Below are 21,584 nucleotides of genomic sequence, written 5' to 3'. Positions count from 1 at the left end.
TTGATTAAGAATTTTTGCTGCCGTTGATTGTAAGAATCAGAAATGAAGTCACTGCGTTTGACAAGGGTTATACATCAATCATGTTCTTATTTTTATTTATCATTACACAATACCTATAAAATTATATTTTGATTTCAAAATATAAAATAATTTTGAAAAGTTAAATAAAAAATAAAAGTATTAACTTTTTATTAGGCTTAGAAAAATTGAATGGTGTACTTATAGAAATCTCTTTTTTTGACAAGTAGCACAAGGAGTGGAATCCCAAAGTTTTGTAGAAATCTTCTTTTGACAAGGAGTATAGTCCCAAAGTCTATATAACCAACCATCGCGACTACAACACAGAACACATTTCTCTCGCTTAGAACCAAACATGGCTTCTCCTTATGCCTGTCTCAATTCCTCCATCCTCAGCACACCTTCACCTCTCTTTCTCACTCCCCCTTTTCGCACTCTCACACTGCTTCCCAATCCCACCAAACCACCACCGCCGAAACTCTCATCTTTTCCCTCTCTCTCCGTCTCTGCTGTGCCCGCTAAGGTAGACACCGCTGTGAGAATACCGGAAATCGAAGATTTTGATTTCAAAGTCTACATGCTCCACAAGGCCCACACGGTGAACCAAGCCTTGGACGCAGCCATTGCGCTGCGCGACCCGGAGAAGATCCACAAAGCCATGCGCTACTCCCTTCTTGCCGGCGGCAAGAGGATCCGCCCCATCCTCTGTATAGCTGCCTGCGAGCTCGTCGGTGGCGATGATGCCACTGCCATCCCAGCCGCCTGCGCCGTCGAGATGATCCATACCATGTCGCTCATCCACGACGATCTGCCCTGCATGGACAACGACGACCTCCGACGCGGCAAGCCGACCAACCACAAGGTCTTCGGCGAGGATGTGGCGGTTCTTGCCGGCGATGCGCTGCTCGCGTTCGCGTTTGAGCACTTGGCAGCGGCGACCGAGGGTGTGTCCCCAGCACGCGTGGTTCGTGCGATTGGGGAGTTGGCGAAATCGATCGGAGGAGATGGTCTTGTGGCGGGACAGGTGGTGGATTTAGATTCGGAAGGAGCCTCGAATGTGGGGCTGGAGAGGTTGGAATTCATTCATGTGCACAAAACGGCGGCGTTGCTGGAAGCTGCGGTTGTGTTGGGCGCAATAGTGGGAGGTGGGTCGGACGAGGAGATTGAGAAATTAAGGAAGTTCGCTAGGTGCATTGGTTTGTTGTTTCAGGTGGTGGATGACATTCTGGATGTAACTAAGTCGTCCGAGGAATTAGGGAAGACGGCGGGGAAGGACTTGGTGGCTGATAAGGTCACGTACCCTAAACTTTTAGGGATACAGAAGTCCAAAGAGTTTGCTGAGAAACTGTTGCTGGAAGCGAAGGAACAATTGTTTGGATTTGATCCTCCAAAGGCAGCTCCTTTATTTGCATTAACCAATTACATTGCTTACAGGCAAAGTTAATTAATAATTCATATTTCCCTTATTAGTACATGATTTACAGTTTATGAGAAACTGATAGTCTTTTATGGTATTTATGAAATGATAATTTTTCCTATTAAATATAATGAAGATTGTATGATTTATTAATAAATATCAATGACAGAATTAAAAATGTTATTAATATTAAAGATACATTAATACGTTAATGATACTTGAAAAATGAATTAATTAATTGAATAATCTGAGTGAGTAGGTTATATTGAAAAGAGAGTAGCTTAGTTAGTCTGACTGAGTGTGCAAAGTATCTGAAAACATTGGATACCGAGTTTTGTCTCTGGGGACGTGTCAAATAGATTTGTGTTCAGCCTCTGCTTCAATCCTTACTTGTTTGTTTGGTAAGTTGTGTGTATTGAATGTTTAATAAAATAAAGGTCTGTTTTCTAGTTATGTACGCTTTGGCTCTGTGTGTGATCAGCTTTCGGAATTTTTTATAGGATATATTCTTTACGGTCAGGAGCAACTTGTCCTCAGACTCCTCGAACTATTGGCACTTCTTCTACGGGAACATGTGATCATCAAATGCTTTTATCTCTGACATTTACCACATCAATTAATTTCTCTTAAATACTGATCACATTTCTTCTCATTAAAGTTAAACCAGTTCCTCCCTGAAGTTACTCTCTCTCCTTTTCAAAACTGTATTCTCTGTCAATTTTTTTCATTTTCAAGAAAAAGTTTACTTCATCTTTGTGAAGTTTTTCCAGAGAAGATAATCCAGAGATTTTGATAATTGTCTCGTGAATAACTTTATAAAAAATATTAAAACATTATTTTTAATCCAAATTCTTAATAAATCTTATGGGTTTATTATATTTTGTATATCTTTATCTTAATTTTATCGAAGATGTGATTTTCATCTTACCTTAATTCCTATCAATCTTATATTTAAATGCGAGTCTAAATAATTTTATCTCTACTAATTTTTAAATTTTTAGATTCTTCGTATATTTATATTATAGTTGTGTGAATCATCAGTTCAACAAATTATCAACTCTAATATTATTATTAGATTTTTCGATAAAATATATCAAAATATTTGGTATCATCAAATTATGAATAAATTTATAAAAATAAATCAAATATTATTCTCAATCTAAAATGTTAAAACAATATATTTATATGTTTAATTATATATTATTCATTTTATTCATTTATATATATATATATATATATATATATATATATATATATATATATATATATATATATATATATATATATATATATATATATATATATATATATATATATCCCAAAGTAGCATATTATGCCTTTAAATTATACAAATAGCGCAGTTTATAGTACAAGTCCAAAATTTGATTTTTTGGAAAGTCAAATTTTGAATTGTAATTAAGAAGATACTAATTAGAACATATTTTAGAATTTGGTTTTCGAAAAACTAAATTTTTATTTCTCAATTAAAGAAAAAATGGGAGAGAATTTAAAAAATAAAAATATTACTTAAAAACAACACAATTCATAATTCGATCGACTTCTAAACATAAACAATAAACCATATTATTTATCTAAATAAAAGAAAACAATGTACTACATCGGAAAAAGAAGAAACCATGTTATTTGAGTGGGAAAAAATCAGCAATTATGTATTTTATTGAATAATGGTGTTATTTTAATTTAATAAAGGATATTTTTTGTTAATTAAATATATATAAAAATTAATTATGGAAAAATCCATTCCTCTGTTCAATGATATAAATAAAATAATATTTGTCTTAATGAAGATCATAAAATAATGTATTTCCATTGGTGTTGCATTGGTTTAGTTTTTTCTATTTATGTAATTACTTAGTTTTGTGTAATGTATTTTTATTATGGATTTAATATAATAAATTTTTATATTTTTTCATTTTAATAAGTTTTTAATGTTTTGATAGTGATGAATATTATAAAATTATTTGAAAAATTATAATAATATAATAATATAATTATGCTAATAAATTTTTTTGTTTATATATATATATATATATATATATATATATATATATAATGATATAAATAAAATATTTGTCTTAATGAAGGTTATAAGAAAATAATTATGCTACAAGAATGTTTGTAAGACCCATGAAAAATATTTACCTTAATAGTAATAATTTTATTACTAGATTTCTTTGTGAATGGAAGATATAATAAGTTTATGTAAAAAAATAAAATGTGAAAAGCTAAATAAGAAATTTTGGTAGTTTAATTGGTAGAAAATTGTGGTGATTTCAAAAACATGGGTTCAAACTCTTTTCTACCTTTTTGTTAATTTTTTTTTAAAATATTGATAGTAAAATTTTTGGACTATAAATAGCCAAGAGCAAGAGATTAAGTCTGGAATAGAGGTACCGGAGCTAACCTTTCTAAGCTTTTATATTATGATTTAGTATTGTTTTATTATTATTCATGTTGAATTTCTGTGTTAATATTATATGTTGTTGTTTTGAATTTATAAATAAGAAATTTGTTAAAACTAGTTGAGGAACATTTTGGCTAAGGAAAGACTTGGTAGTTAAGTTGTCCATTGTGACGCACCTCTCTTTCCTGGAAGTCTACTCGACAAGTTTTTAACTTAAATCTTGTTGAACAGATTATGTACTGTTAAATTATTGTGCAATATATCTTGTTGGAATGAAAATTTCTGATGAATTCATGTTATTGTGGTAGATATAGAATTATGAATTATAATTGTGATGGTAGGATAGAGGAATCTTAAAAATCGGAGTTGGTACATCCCTGATCATAGAGCAGCCCTGGTCAAATCCAGTAAGTTGTGACTAGTCATATGTACTGGCGTTTATGGTGAGTTTGATTCGTCAAATATTTGATTCTTCTCCGGTGACCATTTATGGTGATATTTTAGTATTGTTAATTTATTTTGTGATATATTCATTTTGTATGATTTCTGTGATGATTGTATTTTATTATATTGGATTTGAATTTATGCATTTGAACATGATATGAGTATTATGGGGAGATTTTGTAATGGTATAATATGAGTTGAGGAATATGAGCATGGTATGAGTCTTGTGGAGAGATTCTCTAATGATATGATATTTGTGTATATGTTGATGTTGAAGGTCCTGTTGTTGGAGGTTATCCTGATACTCTAATAATCATCTAGTCTCAAGTAGAGAATGATGAATTATGTGGTGAGAGGGGCAGGAGGTTGAAGTGTATTTGTAAGAAGAAGTAAAAGTCATCACAAGTGCATAACCTCCTGTGATTGCTCATCAACATATCATCCGAATGAGTGTCTATTGAGTATTGTGAAATGAGGGTCTATTGAGTATTGTGGGATGAGTGTCTATTGACTACTGTGGGATAAGTGTCTATTGACTACTGTGGGATAAGTGTCTATTGGGTATTGTGGGATGAATATCTATGGTGCGATGGTTGTACGAAGGTATGAGGGTGTCTCACATAATTATTATATGAGGTTTGTTGAGTGTATCAAAGTAATTATGCATGTTTTATAAATGATTTGTTGCATGTTAGTTCACCCTACTTGTTTATCTGAGTTTAACACACACACACACATATATATATATATATATATATATATATATATATATATATATATATATATATATATATATATATATATATATATATATATCAACTATGAATTATCAAGTGTGAGATTATGCGATGTTACAATGTTTGTTAACTATTTTTTTTATTTCAATTCAAAATGAATTTTATTTGTAAAACTATTATGAAAATGCTTTTTCTTTGTTATGAAGGTCAACTAATTTACCTGTCATCACAAATAAATTCTTAAGTAAATAAGAATACTCCAGAGACGAATACAATAGATTTTTATGCTTTATATCAGGCCATTTTCATCATATTAAAATGTAATTATATTTTTTTAGGGTTTCCAATTTTTTTTCTATTAATTGAAAATAATAAAAGTATAATGGTTGAAGAGAAGACGAATTAGATTTGTTCCTAGATACGGCTATCTGAAAAGGTTAGAAGCGCGAATTTTCGCTTCAACATTAATGCATAACTTAAATTTCTTCCGGAAACTAAAATTCCTTGTACTTTTAGCACCTAATATGAATTCCTTGACTCCCCGTGAACCACATGCAGAGAGATAAAAACATGATAGTTGTTAACATTTATTTTTTCTGTTCTAAGTCGTACTACATATCTCTGTTCTTCAGACATTTCTAATGTTTTACTGAAAAGTTAGATAAAATATTGTATTTAATAATTTAATACATTTTATGTGATAATTAAAAATATTGTTTGATGAAATAGTTAGAAATAGTAAGAAATTTTTTTATACATAATTTAACTTTATAAAATTGATATGCAAAATAAAATTTGTATTTATTTATATATTTGAAATTTATTTACTTTTAGTTATTATTTTATTTGTAGTTTATATACAAATTTTAATACTATATTTCAAACACAAGATTATATATTATTGTGATTCGACATTGACCAAATGACATCATAAGTTTATCAAATAATAAACATTAATCTTTCCTTTTTCCCTTTCAGTGCAATTTTTTCATCAATTTTTTTAACCCAAAGAATAAAAAAGCAGCAACAAACTGGATCCAACTTCAAGTACTCTCTAATTTTGTTTTTCGTGTCGTACTTGAGTTTCTCAATTTTTAAGTACAAAACTTTTCGACACAACGGGCTCTTGTTCTTAATCTCCTCAATAAAGTTTGCAATAGACGACAGCTTTTGTTCCTTCTTTTTTAGTCCCTTATGATGAATGATTTAACATTGCAAGTCGCCATTTGCAAGAGCATTCACATTTGCCGTTTTTCTAAAATCAATCTTGATTGAAATTTTATGAAAATTAAAAACCACACTTTTTTAACAAATGAAGACTAATCATCGTGTAAGGCGCAAAATGTTTGATTATTTTAAAATTAAATAAAATTAATTTCGAATTATGAAATATAATTAAAAGTGTATATATATATATATATATATATATATATATAAATTATTATTAATTGTAGCTTTTCAATTCTATATAACTTATTGAAAAAATACTATAGTTTGTTTTAATCTTAACTATGATTTTAACTTCTTGATTATCATATTTATTATGCAATTTGACTATCAATTTCCAGTTCGATACATTGGAATTCTGGCCTTCTTCCACCTTTATATTTTTTTTTCTCGCATTTCTACATTAAAAAAATCTATTTTATTTTTTAATTATGTAATCTACAAATTAATTTTTTGAAAAGAGACTTATGGATTATACAATATAAAAGTAAAAAATGATTTTCAAATTATATAATACGAAAGTCAAATAACTTTTAAACTATATAATTTTAAAATTATTTTTTAATTGTTTTTGGATTTCGGATTGTATAATTTAAAAATAATTTTTAATTTTTGATCGTGTAATTCAGAAATCATTTTAAATTTTGAGATTGTATAATTTGAAAAATTACATAATCCAAAAATAAATACAGAATGTTAATTTGAAGGTGAAGTTAGGCCCATGAACCATCACCCCTTCGTCCGAAGCCCAACACTGCGATATTAAAGCTCTCTAAATAAGAAACATAAAAAATAAAAAACATCATAACTATATACAAGTAAAATATTTAAAATACAAAAACTATAATTATTAATAAAGTATAATATATTCTTTCTTTAATTTTGTACCATTGCATTATTGTTTATATAATATCAATATGATATATTTTACACTCACATGAAATTAGAGAAATGGTTTACTAAATTTTATGCTGACACTTAATTTGCACAACAAAAACAGAAAGATCAATATTGCACCATCTAGTCAACAAGATAGGAAAAGTAAAACTTAGCATTGAAATTCAAAGAAACAGTAGAGAACGCGCACATCTTTGGTTTTTTAGTCTCGTTCTGGAAGGGTAGAAGACCAAAGACGATGAAGCTTCTCTGAAGCTTCAAAAACCGAACTAGAACTGAGCCCAAAGTCTCTTTGGTGTTGCCGACCCACTTCTTCCTCCACTTCTTCCATGGTTGGGGAAATCGCGAACCCTCAGACTTCTCAATTACGTTCATAGCCTCCCTTGGGCAATCTTAACACCCAACTCACTTTCGTGTATCATGGTTTTCACTTAATTGAATGTCCGATTCTTTTCACTCACACTTTGGGCGAAACTCAAGTGAGACACACCAAAGTAATTCTTAAACTTCGACTGAATCCCAGGTACTAAGAACTTCTAACCCGGCCCTCTGCGTGTATACACTTAAAAATTGAAGCTTTAATTTATCCTCTTTTTAGAATTTATTTTTATTTGTACCTATTACGTGTTCACTAGTGAGGATTTCCTTTTGGGTGCTGGATCTTGCCACATTCTGAGCATCTTTCTTGCTTGAATCTCAAAGCCGGAATCTAATTGATTTTATGCCCTTTTTGAGGATTGGAAATATTGGTAATTGATTGTAAGGAGAGAGAGAGAGAGAGAGAGAGAGAGAGAGAGAGAGAGAGAGAGATAGAAAGTTAATTGTAGTCCATTTGCCCTTGTAATTTTTCTGAAGTTGGGTTAGGTTTAGTCTTTGTTAGGACTAAAATTGTCTATGATGGGAGGTCAATCAAGTAAGATACCTAGTAGTAGTGATGTTCCAACGCCCATAAAAATGGGTAGTCATTCTCTCTATGCGGATGATTTAAGTTCTTATGAAGCGGCATGTGTTGAAGATCCAAACTTGCAATCCCTTGATGCTACCATTCAGGAGCGCACCAACAAGGTGATCTCCTCTCTTGCTAGTGGGATTGAGGTTCGTTCCATATCCATCGAGTCACTGGGGGAAGTGACTGGTAGTTTGCTTGATATGAATCGGGATGTTGCCAAAGTTATTCTAGAATGCAAGCAAGATATATTGAATAAGAAGGACAAGGAGTTGTTCTCCTTGGTTGGGGAATTCTTTGAAAATAGCCTCCAGACATTGAAATTCTGCAATAGTCTTGACAAATGCTTGAATCGAGCACGCGAAAGGCATGTTATAGTTAAATCTGCAATTACCTATTTTGAGGAAGAGGTGCAAAATGGGGTTGAAGGGTCTACTTATTTGAAGACATTGCAAGAGCTTAAGGGTTTCAAGGAAGCTGGGGACCCTTTCACTGAAGAGTTTTATTCCTTGTTTCAATCAGTTTATGAAAAGCAAGCGTCAATGCTGAAGAAACTGCAGATCAGAAAGCAAAAGCTTGATAAGAAATTGAAGTCCCTCAAGACACTGAAGAGGGTCTCAAATGCTATTTTCGTTGCTGCCTTCGTGTCTGTATTGATTTTCTCAGTGGTGGCAGCTGCAATTGCTGCACCACCTGTTGTAACTGCTTTGGCTGGTGCTCTGGCTGTTCCGGTAGGCTCAGTGGGGAAATGGTGTGACTCACTTTTTAAGCGATATGAGACAGCTCTGAAGAGCCAAAGAGATTTAATCAGTTCTATGCACGCTGGTAGTTACATTACATTGGTGGACTTGGACAACATTCGGGTGCACATTGACCAATTGGAAATAAAGATTGAATCCATGTTGCAGAGTGCTGATTTTGCTCTGAAAAATGAGGAAGGTGTTAGGTTTGCGATTGATGAGATTAAGAAGAATATAGACACTTTTGCAGAGACTATTGAGGCTTTGAGTAAGCAAGCTGACGAATGTAGTCGCCAGATAAGGAGAGCAAGGTCGGTGGTTGTGAAAAAGTTTATTAATTACTCTGGTTGAGAGCCCCTTGTCATCTTCTTTTGCTCCTGCCAAATTGTACTCATTAAACACCAAGAACAACAGCATTATTGTTCTTATGATTATGAAAGAAACATAGACATGTTAACTTGTGTATAACAGTTGTATTCTATTTCTATGCTGCCTAATTGCCTATATATACAAACAGCTTTCCTGCTTAATTTTTTTTCTTGTTACTGGTTTGCTAGATGAAATTGAACATCACCTGTTAGTGTGGCAACAATAATGGAATAACGAGAAACACAATCAAAGCTGGAATGTGTGTCGGACATTGGTAGAAAAATATATATATATATGCAGTTGTGCATTGCAGTTAAACCACCCTCTCTTCTTTAAGTTAGGACTCTTCTTCAGAAATGTTACTATTTAATGTAGATTAATGTGGTCATTATTTTGGGAATTTTATTTTATAACCTAATCTATGATCAATTTAGTTTCCTTTCCGGTCTTCTTTTTCTCCCTCTTCCTCTTTTATTTATTTTTTTTCCCATTCTCTGAAGAAAAACATATTTCTATTTTCTTTCAACTAGACTCTTCTTTCGTCATTCCTGATCTTAATTCTTATGTATTTCATTATCAGATATTATCCTCAAAACGGTACTATGCTAAGAAACATTTCTAAACTGGGTTTTGAAATAGAATAAGGCCATTTATAATTTCCTTGCTCATTAATTTTTTTTTCTCTGCATGTAGATAATACTCAATAGATAAATTAGTTTAATTGTCCAAATTAAACCAAAAAAGAGAGACATATACAACTTTTAAAAATAAATAAAAACACTAAAAAGCTCAATATATTTTTTTGAAGTCTAAAATTATAATTATATGATAATATATATTTTATTTAAGAAACACAAATTTTATTTATGTAATGAAACTTAAAGTTTACATTTATTTACTAGCTTTTACCTCTACAAAATACCTATACTAACTCATTAGTTAAAAAACTTGTAAGATAGGGGTTTATTAACTACCAAGATCAGTTTATAAATTAGAGAAAGAATGAATAGTTTGTAGAGTGTTAACTTTTTGAATAATGTTTTATTTATCTATTATTTACAAATTTAAAAATTATATTAATTACTTTTTTATGAGTTATACATTTACATGTCTGTAATATTTAGATAATTTAAACATATTTATTAGAGTAAGGGGATTTTATTATATTTGAGTGTATGTGTAAAAACAACTAGTCAGATAAAATAGATAACAGAAGGAGTGATGTTATCTGATATAGGATTGAACTAATTTTCAATTTTTAGTGTTGCAGAAATCGGGAAACAGGCTGCTTAAATTACATTCATTGCAAGGTAACAGACAGCTGTTAAACTCGATACTAATAAAGAAATACATATCATCAAAACAACATTAATTACAAATCTTAAATTAAATCGAACATTAAATATCATTACAATATATATCTTAGTGAATTCCATTGTTCTATATAAATATAAGATCACGTAACACAATTTGAGATCTTTATTAACTTTGTATTAATCTCATAAAAGACTCTACAATTTAAGTTTTAGGTTGTGAAAATGTATAAAAATAAAAATAAAATTGAGCTGTGAAGGGGTATAATATAAGAACTTATGTTCTAGAAATTTTTATAATTCTTCTAAAAGAATTCATCATTCGCACTGTAGATTTTTTTTTATGTAGATTTATAGTCTGTATATAAGATGTGAAATGATGATCTTGGATTCAAGAAATCACTTCTGGTAAAGGCAAAAACCAAAACTTCGAAAAAGTACCCCTCCTCTAAGATTATACATAGCATCCACATCACAAGTAAAGACATTTAATTACAGGGTTTGATCTTCACTTACGAATTGAAAATTCAATGGCATCAACTGCTGAACCTCCTTTCTAAAGCAATGAATGAATCTACGAAAGAGATGAAGGATGATTGTATAAATTAGTTATATTACAGTGCTATCGATCAAAAAGAGTACTCCATTAAAAAAAACACTTTACAGATCTTCCTAAAAACATATTTGTCCTTATAGAGAATCTGCGCATATGTTGTTAATTGCAAAGTGAGAGTGTCCAATTCCACAAACAACCTTCAATCTGTGATTTTAACTGGACTTCAATTTATTGCTATCTGCTTCCTTTCCAGCGCAAAAAACAGAGCAGGAACGAGCGATTTTATTCTCATCACATTCGTAATCACCCATATTCTTATTAGGTTTCCTCTTCCTTCCTAAATACACTCTCATAAACAGCATCAGAATAGCACCGTTCAGCACAGAATTCAAGACCCACGCGCCAATCCCGTTACACCCCCCTGTGAAGAAATGCAGCAAAAGCACCCCAACGTGGCACACCAAGTTGCACCCAAGCAGCAAAATCTGGCAGTTCAGCACCAGCGGCAAACGCGCGCCCGTCGCCGCCACGGAGGTCCAGAACCGGTACCCGTAAATGACGAAAAACGCCAGCGTGGTGAAAAGGATCGCGAGAACTTGAAACGACTGCGAGAACTCCAACCAGAGGAACGACATGAACGTGGAAATCGCGTGATAAAACAGCTTGAAGAAAACCAGCTTACGGCGTTGTAGAACGACCGAAACGGTGCTCAACATGTGCACGTAACGCGACAGGTAGAAAACGTAGGACCAGAAGAAAACGCGGCCGGAGGGGCGCGTCCCGAGGGGGAAACAGAGTAGCCACTCGAGAGGGGTCTTGGAACGCCGCCAGAGCCACCGCGTCTCTCTGATCTCCGACGTGGCCGAGAGCAGAAGGCCGGCGAAGATGGTTGCTGAGATGAGGGACATTGAGAGGCTATGAAGCGCCGGTAACGGCCCAAGTGGAACGCGTTGGCCCCGGCGAAGAAGAACCGCTAATATTAGGTGGAGACAAATGGAAAGAACGACGTAGAGCGAGATAGAGTAGAAGAGGAAGGACCAGGTTGAGCCCCATAGAGCGTGACTCCATCGGAAACTCACGATAACGGGGTGCTCCGAGAGGTAGAAGTTAAGAGCCCGCATCACCGCCGTGGGCTTACCGAGGGTACCGCCGGACGGTGACGTGTACATGCCGTTGATTCTGGTCCTCTTCACATTACCCTCCTGTTTCCCTGGTTTTGTCGTTGTCGTATGTTGTAAATTTGTTGAGTTTTGTACTGGTGGACCGTCGAGACTCAAGGAGAGAGGAGAGAGAGAGAGAGAGAGGAGAGAGAGAGAGAGACATTAAATTTGTGGTGTACGCAGTAAATAGGGCTGTCCAAGTTGATAGGTGGCGATTGATTATTGATTTGAACCACCCGCTTGAACTACTACGCGCTAATCAAATAACGACTCTGGTAACGGAAAACTACTACCCTCTTCCAATCCTATTTCACTTTCCAAAATCATGATCACATTCTTAATCCTCAAATTCAATAGTATCTATTTTTATTATTTCAAATTATTGTTTTCTTATACTCTTTCATGTTGAATATAAGAGTAACATCACAGCTACTTCCAATTAAATTTAATTTAATCATTTCGAACATTTATGTTTGTAATCAATTAGCTACTCGTATTCTAAAAGTTTTCAATTAGATTCCTTTCTTTTATAAAATTAAGTCAATTTTAAACTTACCGTTAAATTTATTGGATGGTGTTAAAATTTGTGTAGTTTAGTTTGTTCACTGTGCAATTTTTAATGACTGGATGGTGTTAAAATTTGTGTAGTTTAGCTTGTTCACTGTGCAATTTTTAATGACGTGTCCTGTTACTTCTTACTCTCCTATTACCTCTTTCACTCTCTCTCATGTTACCTCTCTCACTCCCGCAATGTAATTCTAAAAACCCTAATTCCCCTACATACGCTCTCTCATCTCTTTCAATTCCTGTGATTAATCGATTGCTTGTCGTTCGTTTGCTGGTAAACAATTTCGACACAAATGAAAACCAAGCTGATCCGACAGCTGTGAAACCCAGGTGAATCCCAAAGGTAGGGGTCGAGATTCTTTTCTTTCTCATTGTCATCTTATGTAGTGGTGTTTTTGACTTTTTTTGTTGACTGAATAATAGATGGTGAGCAAATAAAGGCGGTGAAGCTAGCGTTGCACTTGTCCATGGAGAAAGGTCGGGAATCTGTACATTTGCGGGTGTCCCGGAACTGGAAAATCGTTGTCTATGGAGAAAGTGATAGAGCAAACAAAGGGAAAAATCTTGAATATGGACATAAAGTGATGATGGAAAACACTAACTCCCTAGCGTGCACGCGACTGTTAAAGAGAGGAAACCGATCGTAGAAAAAAAAAATCTGCAGATTGAAATCCCTAAATTGGAAGATTGAAATCTTAATTTAAGGAATCAAGGAATTCAATGGAAACTCTCTCACTCCGTCCTCGCAGTCGAGGTTGCTGGCCCAGTCCGAGTTTTTAGGGAAGAAGGGTGATGAGGAGGAGGACGATCCGCTTTTGGAAGAAGATCTTCCTGATGAGTTTAAGAAGACTCATTTCAGCTTCTGGATTCTTCTGGGTGAGTTTGATTCTTTTGATAACCACCCTTTGCATTCCCTAGAGATGTTTTAATTAATGTTTTCTAAATATGCAAATAAAAGAACTTCAACTCAGGCCACGTTAGTAAAATTTGGTAACGTCATTTTGTCACCCACAACAATTTTTAACACCATCTACCCAAATTAAAGGCGAGGACTAAATTGATTCAATTTTACACAATAAAGGACCTAATTGAGACCATTTTGAATACGATGACCTAATTGAGAAAAACCTCCACAAATAAGGATGTTCGAAATGATTAAACCTAAAATAAAATATGCAAATAAAATAAAAAAATAAAGAAAATTATTAAAAATAATAATACCTTTGGAAATAGGAATAACAAATACAAAAAAGTCTTACAAAAAATCAATTCCCTCTCTTAATTTTTTTTAATGTAATTTTATTAAAAGTAAGAAAATTACATATCTTTCTTTTCAAGGAAATAATAATAATATACTTTCTTGAAAATAGAAAAAAAAAATACAAGAAAAATCTATAAAAGAAAATTAATTTTCTCTCAATTTTTTTTCTCAAGCTAGAAAAAAAGAGGTTTTAGAATGTGTTGGAAATCCTTCCTTGACCAAAGATAAATATAATTTAGAATATATATATATATATATATATATATATATATATGTGTGTGTGTGTGTGTGTGTGTGTGTGTGTGTGTGCATGCAATCCTCACCTTACAAATCAGTTTTGTGAAATTGAGTTAGGTTTAAAGTTTACTTCTTAACGTAATATCAAAATCATTGTTAGAGTGTATTCTAACGAAATTTGTTAGGTCTATTATTTCACTCTCTATCGAACTATTGTTGGAGAACCCATTAATGTATAGTCCAACACACAGGATATATATTTTTTGACATGAAGAGGGTGTGTTGAAAGTCTTGCATATAAGACCAAATTAGATCTAAAATGTGACTTAGGCTAGAAACATTTGATGTGTTTGCCCTTTTAGTGATAGTGTAATGGATTTTTTATAGAGACACAAATATTTATTCAACTCCATAGTTTATGAGTAGTGGGGTAGTGGTACTCTCATTAGGGGTTTATTGTTTCAAATGGGCTCCAAGCCCAATATCTGAACCAAAATATTATTAACATCATGTACTCATCTAAAGGCTGAGATTTACATTATCCTGATCGAACCATAACCCCATACTCAAGCTTGTAAGACAAAAAGCTTAAATTGATTATACTCATCTAAAAGTTAAGATTCATTATCTCGGACGAATCATAGCTTCCAGGCTAAAACTTACAAGGCAAAAAGCCTGGATTTCTTGTACTCATCTAAAGACGGAGATTCACATTATCCCGGACAAAGTAATTCTCTTTATATTTGTTTTTCCTATTTCCAAAAGAAATGGTATTATTGTTTTTTCTCTAGAGATAAATATGTGTAATATTATGTTTTTTTAATAAAATTACATTATTTGTCTATTATTTATTTTGTTCCTTTTTCATCTTTTACTTTGGTTTTGAGTGCTTGTGTTCTTTAAAATTCAATGCTCATGTGAGTATGTTATAAAGTATGTAAAAAATCTTAAAATTTAAGGTGATACAAATGTGATGGATTTATCAAGAGAAGATTTTTTAGAAAGAGATTATATATACATATGACTTTAGACCATCCCACATAAAAAATTGAGACAACTTTTATCTCAAAACCTTAAGTATTGAATATATGTTACTATTTTTGTTATGATTGTGTTATTGTGTTGTTGTTTTTATCCATTACCTCCAAGTATTGAGTTAATGAATCTTTTTTCTTATATAATATTTAACTTTGTTATTTTAACAAATATGAAATTTAGATTCACATTTAGATTATTTCCAATAAAATGATTTGTCATAATTAAAATACTTATGTTTGAAAATAAATAAACACGAGTAAAATAACTAATTTATAGGAGTAAGAGAATTTTTGAACTCAAAATTAAAAAAAATAGCGTCGTATTCTCTAGTATCTTATATGAATTTATTCACTTAAATTTTAAAATATAAGTGTACTTAACTAAATTTTATAAATCTTTTATTATTTTCATAGCAGTTAGCATTTGTTGGATATTCTAATTGAAGAATGATATAATCAATGATGTTGATGAATGGAAACTCGTTCACACATCTAATTCATAATTAATTAGTGAAAACAAATATGTTATGTATATACGTGTTCACATTCATAGTTAATTAATTAATTAGTGGAAACAAATATGCTATGTATATATATATGTGTTCACTTATTATGAAATTAAATATATATAATTTTATTGTAAATAATTTTGTAGGTAGTTTTACAATAAAAGATTAGTTAAGTTTAAAAAAAGTCAAATAAAAAAGGTTAAATTAAAAAAAATTACTTAAAAGTAATATTAATAAAATATTTTAAAAACTTTTATTTAAAAAGCAAAAGTGGATAACAAATATGAAAACCACTTTATGATATAATATATAGTTATAGATATCATTAACTCTTGCAGATATAAAAAGCTCTATTTTTTTTTAGATTATTAAATAGATGATTTCCTTTTTAATACGGTGTTGTCGAAAAATACTCAAAGTGAAAAAAGAAACAAAAATAGAGAGAGTTAGTAAAATAAAAACAAGGAGTCATCTATACGTTAAGAAGGAGACTTTAAACCTAACTCAACTCCACAAAACTGGCTTGTAAGGTGATGTTTGCATCCAGTTATATATTATAAATTGTCTTTATCTTTAGTCGATACTGTTGGGTACAAACAAAGTTCCACATCAAATAAAATAAAAGATGGACATGGATTTATATACACATAAGATACCTCCATTGGTAAGAGGCCTTTTGGAATGGTACCAAAAACAAATCCGTGAGGGCTATAATCCTTTGTTTGAAAGGAGGATGTTGGATACAAACAAAGTCTCACATCCAAAAGCGAATCCGTGAGGACACGCCGAGGTTTTCGATAAACAACAACAAAAAATCAAATACATTCAATCACTCTCCCCCAAATTCATTCAAATGAACAAAACCTAAAAGAGGATGACACTTCTTCCTACACCTTTGTTTTCTCTACCTGCACCCTCTTAAATTTAAATATTCTATTTTATCCTTTAGTCAATATTTAGCCAAACTCTAATTCAAAATTTCCACACCTCCCACCCTCTACCCTATCCCTCTTTCCATTTCTATGTGTGTATTCCTCAGCATCACACCTCTCCTTGTATCACTAGTTGAGACAAGCTAACATGTTATGACACCATAGAGTGTGTGTCGTTGTGGGACTTCGATTTGGTGTTGTCTGAGAAGATTTCAAAGATAAAATCAGCAAAAGGAATCACTTTGAATTTGAGAAAGTGAAGAAAATCCTTGTTCATGACAAAGCAAGGATCTAAAAAATACATTTTGGAATAATCATTATTCTAGAATATAAAACAAATTCCAAAATGATTGTTCTAAAAGTCATTTTCAGATCGAGAACTTATTCCTAAATATTAAAAAGATTATTCAACAAATGTTTCAAAAATCATTTTTAAATTTGAAAATATATTCCAAAACACCTAACTGAATTGTATTCTAGAAGACATTTTCCGGATCTAGAAATGACTTCCAAAAACCCCAATCAGAAAAGAATGAAATATAATGAGGTTTAGTGATTTTTTATAATAATTTTATTAAGGGTAGTTTGGGATGACAACTTTTGTGGTGGTGAAGAAAATTATAACAAGGGTGCAGAAAGAGAAGGCCTATACTTGTAATCCATAATGGCCCAAACTGGCAGAAAATGAAACGGGCAGATTTGTATAGTCGTTGCGATCATGTACACGATAGTATAATGGATAAAATAGACTATAATAAATAAGTAAATTGATTAATTAATAGACGAGCAAATAGAAGAAAGCACGTAGAGCACCTGGAATCTTCCACGAGGTTTTCGGTAAGAACCAAATTTGGGGCTTTGAGACGCAGGATTTACTTTTCTATCACAATTCTTGTGCCTTTCCCAGCCATTTGTCTTTCCCTCGACCAAATTGTAAGTTCACCTTTTGATTGCTTATTTTATCGTCAATTCATGTTTATAGTTTTCTATGTTCATATTCTGAGACAAGATCTGCGTCTCTTTTCTTTCGAATCCCTTTTTCATGTTTTTTTTTTTTTCGTTTTCTCGTTCGCTAATTTCCACATTCTATCTCTAGATTTGTCCGTCGATTAGTCTATTGATAAATTTTAGATGTTAGTACAATTCGCTGATTTGTATTTTAGTACGGCGTTGTCGGTGACGATGATGTGATATAGCGAAGTGGGTTGGCTGCGCTGTTGAAAGCAGCGAATCCAGATTGGAGTCCAAGTGCCATTAAATCTGCACTCATGACAACAGCTTATACCCACGACAACACAGAGTCTCCGCTTCGTGATGCAACGGGAGAAGAAGCCCTCTCCACAACCTGGGCTAGTTTATGATGTCTCCACACAGGACTACATTGCGTTTTTGTGCTCCCTCAATTACATCATCGACCTTTTCAGACTCGTGGTTAAGTATTCCGACGCCAAATGTTCCACAAAATTTAATAACCTTGGTACTTCTGATTTTCAACAACTGTTAAATTTTCCTTCATGCCTTGAATATGTGCACATGACATACCAAGCCGATGGCTTTCTCGCTTGTCACCGCTTTTCGAGCCTCCCATTATCGTACTCTTACTCAGGTACGACTCTCTGAGAAAGGATTAATCATAACAACAACTGATTCTTGGTTTGTCAAGATAGTTTCTACCCTCTTTCTATGCTCAACTTCTTTTGATGATAAACTTTTGGATTATTTTCGTAAGCATTTAACTCCTTCTCATGTCTTAGAGATTATTAAAAGGCTTAACGATCCCAACTTAGGTTTCAAGTTCTATCAGTTCACTAGGGAAAAGTTGTGCATGTCTCATTCGTTTTGGACTTACAATATGCTTTTGAGGTCCCTTTGTCAAGCAAATCTCCACAGTTCAGCAAAACTGTTATATGATTCCATGAGGTCTGATGGGCAATTGCCTGATTTTAGGCTTTTGGGATTTTTGGTTTCCTCTTTTGCACTGGCTGACAGGTTTGATGTTTCAAAGGAATTACTTGCTGAAGCTCTGTGCAATGGGAATCAAGTAAATGTGATTGTTAATAACTTTTTGGACATATTGATAAAACACGATAAGTTAGATGATGCGATTTGTTTATTTAGAGAGCTTATGAGAACACATTCTTCTCTAGAAACCTTCACCTTCAACATTTTAATGCGCGGTTTATGCATAGCTGGAGAAGTTGACGAAGCTTTTAAGCTTCTCAGAGATATGAAAAGTTTTGGTTGTTTCCCTGATATAGTTACATATAACACTCTATTACACGGCTTATGTAGAATAGATCAAGTTCATAGAGCATGCGGTTTACTGAAAGAAGTTTGTCTAAAATGTGAGTTTGCCCCTAATGTTGTTAGTTATACGACAGTGATATCAGGTTATTGCAGATTGAGTAACATGAAAGAGGCCTCCTCTCTTTTTGATGAAATGATTAGATCCGGAATAAAGCCTAATGTCTTTACCTTTACTTCTCTCATTGATGGCTTTGTTAAGGAAGGTGACATGGTTTCTGCACTAGGTATCCACAAGAAAATGCTTTTACATGACTGTCCTCCCAATGTTGTTACTTTATCATCGTTAATTAATGGCTATTGCCGAATTGGATGGGTTAATCATGGCTTGGACTTGTTACATGAAATGAAAGCACGACATGTTTCTGCAAATTTGTATACTTTCTCGGTTCTTATTAGTGCTCTTTGCAAGAGCAATAGACTGCAAGAAGCACATAATCTTTTGAGATTATTGAAACAGAGTGACATTGTTCCACAGTCGTTTGTCTACAATCCTGTCATTGATGGATATTGCAAATCTGGGAACATTGATGAGGCTAATGCAATTGTGGCAGAGATGGAAGAGAAGTGCAAGCCTGATAAGTTCACATTTACCATTCTTATTATTGGGCATTGTATGAAAGGAAGAACACTTGAAGCAATTGGCATCTTCTACAAGATGCTGGATGCTGGTTGTACTCCAGATGACATCACAATTAGAACATTAAGTTCCTGTCTGTTGAAGGCTGGGATGTCTTGCGAGGCTTCCCACCTTAAGGAAACTATATTTGAGAAGCAGACCGCATTATTGAAAAAATCTTGTCATGAAAGTATAAATTCAGATAAGTCAATTCATGTTCATTATTAAGGTAAATCTTATCATGACAGTACTGAAGTTTTTCACGGTTTTGATTTTGGTAATACATTCGTCAGATAGTGTGGCACTAATACATTCGTCATTGGCACTAATACATTCGGCTGATAGTGTGGCACTAATACATTCGCAGATACTATTTATCGGATATCATCAATTCAATAGAATTTGAATTACCCATCTGTACAAGGTTCTGTCTATCTTTTTGGAACACATAGGTTTGCTTTCCTCTTGTGACATAAAGAGATATTCAAATTTTCTTTGGACACCAAAAATTATATTTCTTCCTTAGAGTGTAAATAGAGAAGTAAAAGTTGCTTTGTAATTCTCGAAATAAGGGGATGAATGAATTGACCTTAAATAGAAATAATTGAAAAACGGTGTTATTCTAATATCTCTGTAATTCTTGAAATAAGGGGTGAATGTATTGAACTTAAATAGAAATTAATGGATATTATTACTTGAGTTTTGTAAGAAAAAATAAAATTAATTGACCAAAATTTACTTAATTTCGTGTGAACTCTAAAGCAATGGTCAATAATGTACATGAATTAAAAATAATAAGTAATTATGAGTATTTTCCTAATCGATTAATTATCTCATAACAGACCAATTTTATCCTAATTTTAACTATTTTTAGTTTTAATGGTACAATTTTAGTTGTTTTATTTCATTTATACAGAATAAAATAAATAAATTGTCTTTTAAAATATATAAAATTGTCATTTAATTTATAAAGATTTATATTTAAATTAAATTCGTAGATTTAAAATATTATCTTATACTAATTTTCTATTTTTTATAATATGCACAAATATGAACTCTCTCTCCATATATATATATATATATATATATATATATATATATATATATATATATATATATATATATATATTTAAAACTCTATTTAATTAATACCATGAACAATTGAATAATCACAGTGATATCTAAATTTTATTTTCTATTTTTATTAAAATTTATTTTAATTGATAATTTTTTCGGTGTTATTATAAAATAGATAAATAAATTTTATAAAATTAGGAATAAAATTTAAATTTTGATTTATTAAGCATGGTTAAATATGATTTTGGTTTTTTAGCCTTTACAAACTTTGTTTTATTTCGATTTTTCTCATGATAAAAAGTTACAAATTTAGTTTTTTATGACTAATAACTTTAGTTTTTTCTAACATGATAAACTATGTGTCATCTTTTAAATTCATGTTCCAAAGGTTGTTAAGATAGCTTAGTAGCAAATGAGGTGTCATGTCTTCCGTTTTATAATATCGATAAGATATGTGTAATGTGTTCCTAAATTGAAAAGACATCTCGATAGTTGGGTAAAAACTCCAGATAATCTAGTAAGGTGAATGAAAAACTTAAATAAGTTGGTAAGAAGTTTGGATACTTCGATAAGGTATCTTGAAAACTCATAGAGTTTGCTGGGAAGTCTAAATAACTTAGTAAAGTGTATTGAGAATTTAAATATCTCGATGGACAGTCTAGATAACTTGGATAACACCTTATCGAGCTTTTTAGACTTCCATTTGAGTTATTGAGTTTTTCATACACTTTGTTTGGCTATTTTAATGGCTTACTGAACTATTTGTATATCTTTTGAATTTCTTTTATAATA

The 21,584-nt window shown here is 32.1% G+C and overlaps 3 protein-coding genes and 1 pseudogene across 4 annotated transcripts; 3 read left to right on the top strand and 1 right to left on the bottom strand.

Annotated features, from left to right (window-relative positions):
• Positions 1-326: 326 nt before the first annotated feature.
• On the top strand, positions 327-1,532 carry LOC124829029 (geranylgeranyl pyrophosphate synthase 7, chloroplastic-like). The gene has a single exon (XM_047302493.2). It carries the CDS (start codon positions 374-376, stop codon positions 1,460-1,462), a length of 1,089 nt encoding a protein of 362 aa, XP_047158449.1. The 5' UTR covers positions 327-373; the 3' UTR covers positions 1,463-1,532.
• Positions 1,533-7,306: 5,774 nt separating this feature from the next.
• On the top strand, positions 7,307-9,381 carry LOC124828946 (UPF0496 protein At2g18630-like). The gene is made up of 2 exons (XM_047302376.2): positions 7,307-7,688; positions 7,801-9,381. Exon 2 carries the CDS (start codon positions 8,060-8,062, stop codon positions 9,200-9,202), a length of 1,143 nt encoding a protein of 380 aa, XP_047158332.1. The 5' UTR covers positions 7,307-7,688; positions 7,801-8,059; the 3' UTR covers positions 9,203-9,381.
• A 1,745-nt stretch (positions 9,382-11,126) lies between these two features.
• On the bottom strand, positions 11,127-12,413 carry LOC124828854 (fatty acid elongase 3-like pseudogene; annotated as a pseudogene).
• Positions 12,414-17,566: 5,153 nt separating this feature from the next.
• On the top strand, positions 17,567-20,149 carry LOC124828497 (uncharacterized). 2 transcript variants are annotated; one of them, XM_088099881.1, is made up of 2 exons: positions 17,567-17,725; positions 17,956-20,149. In XM_088099881.1, the coding sequence occupies exon 2, from the start codon at positions 18,342-18,344 to the stop codon at positions 19,941-19,943; it is 1,602 nt and encodes a 533-aa protein (XP_087956007.1). In that variant the 5' UTR covers positions 17,567-17,725; positions 17,956-18,341; the 3' UTR covers positions 19,944-20,149. The 2 variants fall into 2 exon arrangements, with proteins under 2 accessions (XP_087956007.1, XP_087956006.1); XM_088099880.1 differs by having other exon boundaries at positions 17,568-17,725; positions 17,931-20,149.
• The last annotated feature ends 1,435 nt before the right edge of the window (positions 20,150-21,584 follow it).

The sequence above is a fragment of the Vigna umbellata genome, chromosome 10, assembly GCF_029865625.1.
Source record: "Vigna umbellata cultivar VRB3 chromosome 10, Vumbellata_1.0, whole genome shotgun sequence".
Classification (NCBI taxonomy): domain Eukaryota; kingdom Viridiplantae; phylum Streptophyta; class Magnoliopsida; order Fabales; family Fabaceae; genus Vigna; species Vigna umbellata.
This window is presented reverse-complemented; position numbering and strand designations above follow the sequence as displayed.